At 60.6% G+C, this 5,435-nt stretch overlaps 3 protein-coding genes across 3 annotated transcripts in view; 2 read left to right on the forward strand and 1 right to left on the reverse strand.

The window, feature by feature from the left end:
• GUITHDRAFT_117649 (hypothetical protein) overlaps window positions 1–984 on the reverse strand; it is a gene marked incomplete at both ends in the record, with an annotated part of 1,218 nt that extends 234 nt beyond the window's left edge. Inside the window, one exon of the mRNA XM_005823064.1 lies at window positions 256–984. Coding sequence (XP_005823121.1) covers window positions 256–984 — 729 coding nt within the window. The remainder of the gene's footprint in view (window positions 1–255) is intronic.
• Window positions 985–1,435: 451 nt separating this feature from the next.
• GUITHDRAFT_145960 (hypothetical protein) lies at window positions 1,436–1,837 on the forward strand (the record flags this gene model as incomplete). Its single annotated transcript, XM_005823065.1, has 1 exon — window positions 1,436–1,837. The coding sequence occupies one exon, from the start codon at window positions 1,436–1,438 to the stop codon at window positions 1,835–1,837; it is 402 nt and encodes a 133-aa protein (XP_005823122.1).
• A 184-nt stretch (window positions 1,838–2,021) lies between these two features.
• GUITHDRAFT_117651 (hypothetical protein) lies at window positions 2,022–5,238 on the forward strand (the record flags this gene model as incomplete). The annotated part of the gene is made up of 2 exons (XM_005823066.1): window positions 2,022–5,181; window positions 5,225–5,238. The coding sequence occupies 2 exons, from the start codon at window positions 2,022–2,024 to the stop codon at window positions 5,236–5,238; spliced, it is 3,174 nt and encodes a 1,057-aa protein (XP_005823123.1).
• Between the last annotated feature and the right edge of the window lie 197 nt (window positions 5,239–5,435).

Consider the following 5,435-nt stretch of genomic DNA (forward strand, 5'->3'; position numbering starts at 1 on the left):
GGATCCGGCGGTTTGCGGCGGAGGTGATAACCATGCGAAAAGGTAGGACAGTGCGGCGAAGAGGGTGGCGACGCGTCCAAGGCGGAGGAGGCGCATGAGTGCGGCGAGGAGGGCGGCGACCGGGTACTGGTAGACGAGGCCGAGCCTGGCGATGGGGAGGTGCTCGGAGAGCCACCTTGGGAGGTCTGCGGCGGCGGCGGCCTGGTGGAGGGAGCAGAGGAGGATGAAACCTGCGGGGACGGCGCGGGAGACGACCGGGTCGAAGTGGGTCATGCAGGGGGCTCCGAGGGCGATCCTTGCGCAGAGGGCGTCGTCGGAGGGCTGGGTCTGGTCGATCTGCGAGACCCACACGAGGAAGTGGAGGAAGAGGACGTGCCTCCAGTAGCGGATGGCGCGGATGCCTGCCCAGTGGAAGATGCCCGCGGTGGTCCTGCGGCTGATGTAGATGTAGCAGACGCAGCCGAGGGTGTACTCCGAGAAGCGGGTGAGGAGGAAGCGGAAGGAGAAGTAGAAGTGGTTGTCCCGCATGTTGACCGAGGTCATGATGCACGAGACGGAGATCTGGAAGAAGATGTTGGCCATGTTGACGTACTCGTGCCTCTCGGGGAAGTTCCTGACGGTGGTGGCGATGGCGAGGCGGACGAGCGGGAAGGCCGTCCTGCAGAGGAGGAGGGTCATGAGGATGGAGGTCGACTCGTTGAAGAGCCTGTAGTGGGCCTGCTGCTGGGTCTCCATGAAGGGTGAGAGGTAGAGGAGCGAGCCGAGGTTGATGGCCCAGGTCATCGGGCTGGACCACAGGCCTTGCGCCATCATGCCGAAAGGGATGAGGAGGAGGTTCACCAGGGCGAGGTGCGGGTAGACCTCCGCGTTGACGTCGTAGAGCACGCGCAGGGGCTTGGCGTCTTCACTCCAGTAGTGGTGGGAGTCGGCGCAGCCCGTGAGGATGAAGAGGACGGTGACGGCGTCGACGGTGATGCTCTCCATGGTCTGCAGGACGCAGAAGATGTTGCTCTGTTTTCTGTCGTCGTCGTCGGCCCTGGAGAGCACTAGGGAGGTGTAGAACGCGAAGGTGACGATGAGGCAGAGCGACTGGGAGGCGCGGACGAGGATGAAGGTCGTGTCGAGGTCCAGGTCGTCGTCGTCGGTATAGTTGCCCGGTGGGATGCTTGGGTCGTTGGCGGTGTCCCTGCTCGGCGGGTAGACGAAGGCGTCCCTCTCTCCCTCCTCGCAGCCTCGTGCAGTTCATGGGTTCCTTCTTGGGGTTTTCATCATTGGTGTCCTGATCGTGGACTTCCTTCATTCCTCCCTCTGGCCTTCTCGTGGTCCTCCCGCGTTTATGTAGCGCCGGGGCGCGGCGGGGTGAAACCTGCCTTGTGGGGAACGGCGCGGAGATTATATAAGCGCGCGGCTGGGGCTGGATGGTACTGATTCCATCATGGATCGTGAATGGAGGAGAAAATGGACACTCAGACCCGAGCTGAGAGCGTTCCTTGAAGAGGAATCTGTCCCTGCATCCAGCTTCAGTACAAATCTGAGTCATTCACAGTTGAGTGCTGAACAAATCGAGAAAGAGAGGATCGTTATCTCATCGGATGACGAAAATTCTAAGCCCTGCAAGAAGAAGTGTACCAAGGCCAGCGCAAAGAGTATCAAGACCAGCGTGAATAATGCCAAGGCCAGCGCAAAGAGTATCAAGACCAGCGTGAATAATGCCAAGGCCAACACGAAGAATCTTTCCCCCAGCAAGGAGAAGGAAGTATCCAACGAGAAGGTTACCAAGGCTGCGGACAACAAGCTCTCCAGTGATGATGGGGAAGAATGGGAGGAGTTGAATTGAGTATCCGGCGAAGAGTAGTATACCCTTCTTTCCCTCCCGCTCCCGCTTGCGTAGTGAATTAAAGTACGAAAGAATATCCCCTCGTGGTCTTGTTGAAGCCTGTCCCGTGGTGAACGGCGCGGGTATTGTATTTAGGACTTACGCGGTGGGTTTGGGTGATTTGGGGCTGTGCGTTGGGTGCGGCATGTATATTCTTTTGTTCGTGGCGGGGTTGGTCCTCGTGCTGGTGGTAGAGCGGGTGGTTCACTCTGTGCTGTCGCTGGTGGTGGACCGCTCGATGCGCCCTACCAAGAGGTATGCCTCCATGTCTCTCGTGGGCACGTTCTTCCAGAACATCTTTGCTTACTTTTTCTTCGCCTTCAATGTCCTGGCGATGACCGTTGGGTTCATCGCGCGGAACCTTCTCTGGTTTGGGTTCCTGGTGCTGGTCATGGCAGTTCTCAGCATGGTGTTGGACTTTGCTCCCGGGTTGGTTGCCGAGTATGTGTACGTTTACAACGCCGGGCTGGGGACCTACATTCACTTCTTCATCGTCCTACCGGTTCAGTTAGTGGAGCTGCTGTTTAGCCATGTCACCGCGCTGTATAACTGCATCATGTGGATCGTGAATGGGGTGTTCCTGTCAGTGCTGGCCCCGTCCTTCCTTGCGGACAACGTGAATGTCGGGTGGCTCCCTAGGTTCGGCACGTCTTTCTTCAAGTTCTCGGGTGAGGTGGTCCTGTCGATCTCGTCGTACCTTGTCAATGTGATGGCGTGCGCGACGAACCCCCTCGGCGGGGTGCCCAGGGGTGGCACCGGGAGCTTCCTGATCCTGAACGCGACGGGTTCGGTGGAGTGCTTCGAGCCCGGCATGATCAACCTCGACCTTATAACTCCTGCGGGCAGCTTCCGCGACATGTGCCTCTACATCGCGAGGTTCGTGGTGTTCTCCTGCCCCGCTGCGAATGCGGTCATTGATTTACTAACATTCCCGCTGAGCGATATGAACCTGTACAAGGGCATCCATTGTATCGTGAACGCGCTTTTGGGTCTGTTCGTGCAGCTCCCCTTCGTAACCCTGCACCGCTGCCGGTTCGGTGCGACGCTCCCGATGCTCGGCGTGCACCAGCGCATCCTGTGCGCCCCGGACTTCCGCCCGGCGATGGACCTTTCGGTAGCTGGGGCTAGGTACCTGGGTAGGACCGTCGACAACTGGTTGGACTCTTCGCTGGTGATCCTGGAGACGCTCTTCACCGGCTCCGCACCGCAGTGCGACCCGGTCCCGATCCCCCTGAGCTACAGCGACGATGACTCCCGGGCGCTTTTCGGGGGCAACTTCCGCGCGGTGGTGGGGCTGACTCCGGGGATGTACGCGGTGACGGATGGGATCAGCACGGAGTACAACATCTTCTACAAGCAAGTGACAAGGGAGATTGCTTACAGGAACTGGCCCTTTCCTGTCGAACCGGCGTACGGCATCGCGGCGGTCAAGTACGGGGAGCTGCCCGAGGGGGACGTGGCGGGAGACCTGACGACTGGGATGCTGGGGTGCGAGTGCCTGGACGTCCCCGGCGTAGGGGCGCAGATCACCTGTGCGATCGTCCCGTACCTCTCCGGGAGCAACATGCCCTCCACCACGGGTTCCGTGGCTTCGATGATCCAGGACTACCTCAAATCGAACAGCATACAGCAGGCGGTCAACTCGAGCAACGCGACGCAGCGCATCCCGGTGACCTTCTCCGTGCCCTCGTCGAGCCAGTACGCGACCTGCAAGAGGCTGAAGATCCAGGTGGAGTCGCTCCGGTGGCCCGCGACGAGGGTGTCTGCAACGAGCACCAGCCCCGGTGCTTGGAACCAGATGGGTGCCGCGGCCCAGGTGAATATCCTGGATGTGGCCAGGGAGGTGAGGGCGGACGCTGCCATCTACGTCATGCCGCAGTGCCCCTTCTCGGCGGTCCCCGACCCTTCTTGCATACCCGGCTTTGAAGGGTTCAGCTGCTACCCCTTCTGTGTGGGCCTGCACCTCACGGGGACGATCAACCAGGGGATTGTGCTGTACGGGGCCAACGACTGGAGGGACTCGGTGCAGTACCTCCTCCGGGACTGCGGGGTGGGGCAGGGCGCCGTCGGGTCGATATCCCCTTCTGCTCTGAGCCTTTCCCCGCTTGCATTCGGCCCTCCTGTCCGGTACACCGTCCCAAAGGGCGTGGTGTACAACGCGGCGGCGCAGAGCGCCTGGGACCCGGCGACGCAGAGCTGTGTCTCCAGCGCGGATGTTAATTCAAGGGTTTCTGTGAACCTTACTACGGTGTATGCCTTCCCTCCCGACCAGAGCGAGCCGACGATCCGGGAGAAGTTCCAGCCCTTCGTCTTTGCGAGCGATGTGGTGCTCACGGCGTACCAGGACGGTCTGGGGAAGTGGAGCGTCAAGGTCTCTAGGATCTTCGGGGAGGATGCGCTGTCCTTCAGGCTGGTGGATCTCCCCGGGTTGATCCCCGCGAACGACATCTGCCTGGGCTCTCCGTCCTGTGAAGAGCCGTTCCAGCCCAGTCTTATTGGGATACCGTACGCGTACCAGGACTACCCGCAGCTGTACAACCCCTCCACAACGAGCCAGTGGGCGGTGTTCTACGCGACGAACCCGAACCCGGAGGTGTACGAGGCGTATTCGCGGTACTGCGCGGGCCTCCCCACGAAGTTCGGCATCGTGATGGACTCCAGCTACGGGCAGGTGAGGGTGTGGAAGTTCAACGCCTTCGCGCTGGACCAGTCTGAGACGTCGGGGGCGGCGGTGATGACCTGGACCTTCGAGGGCTTCAACCGGGTGCAGGAGGTGAGCAACTGCGGGGCTCTGTACAACATGTCGGTGGTCAGGCTGGAGTACATCAATGAATACAACGTCGCCGTCACGGTCCTGCAGGCCTCTATGCAGAGCTTCGATGTTGTGACGAGGATGCCGCGCCCCGGATTCGATGGCTTTGATTACGTGGTCTACTTCATTAACCCCACGACCAACGAAGGGCCTTCCGAGAGCATGTTCAGTGAGCTCGTCCCGCAGTCTCTCCTGAGCGAGGGCCTGCTGTGCCCTAGCCAGCGCCGCATGCCCGAGGTCGGCTCGAGCCTGGCGGAGGCCTGGGCCGGTGTGTTGTACTTCATGCGGCTGCCGCTCAACGCGGTGGTGCTCTTCCCTGCTATCTTCAGCGGTGGGGACTGGCCGCGCTTCACCGAGTGCTCAGCGGTGGCTCTGGGGCATTCTTTGCTGTTGGGGTGCGGGAAGGGGATCCTGAACGTCGACAATGCCTTCGAGGCTTGGCACCGTGCGTCGTTCCTGTTCTATCACTCCTTCGTGAAAATCGCCACCTTTGGTCAGAGCCTGAGCCCCTCGAATCCCATCCTCCTGTACACCAGGCAGGCCGTCGTAGGCTCCACCGTCGCGGCAACCTACCTGACCAACGGTGCGCCTGCCTTCATGGCGAAATTGCTAGGATCTGTGAATTTTAACCGTCCATTTGCGGATATGTCCCGCGCGATGTTGTTCGGGCTGCCCTCCTGGATCCGGATTTTTGGGCGCGTGGTCCGGTTCTCCTCGACGAGCTTTCAGATGTTCCTTCGCTTCCTG

This window comes from Guillardia theta (assembly GCF_000315625.1).
Source record: "Guillardia theta CCMP2712 unplaced genomic scaffold GUITHscaffold_114, whole genome shotgun sequence".
Taxonomy (NCBI): Eukaryota; class Cryptophyceae; order Pyrenomonadales; family Geminigeraceae; genus Guillardia; species Guillardia theta.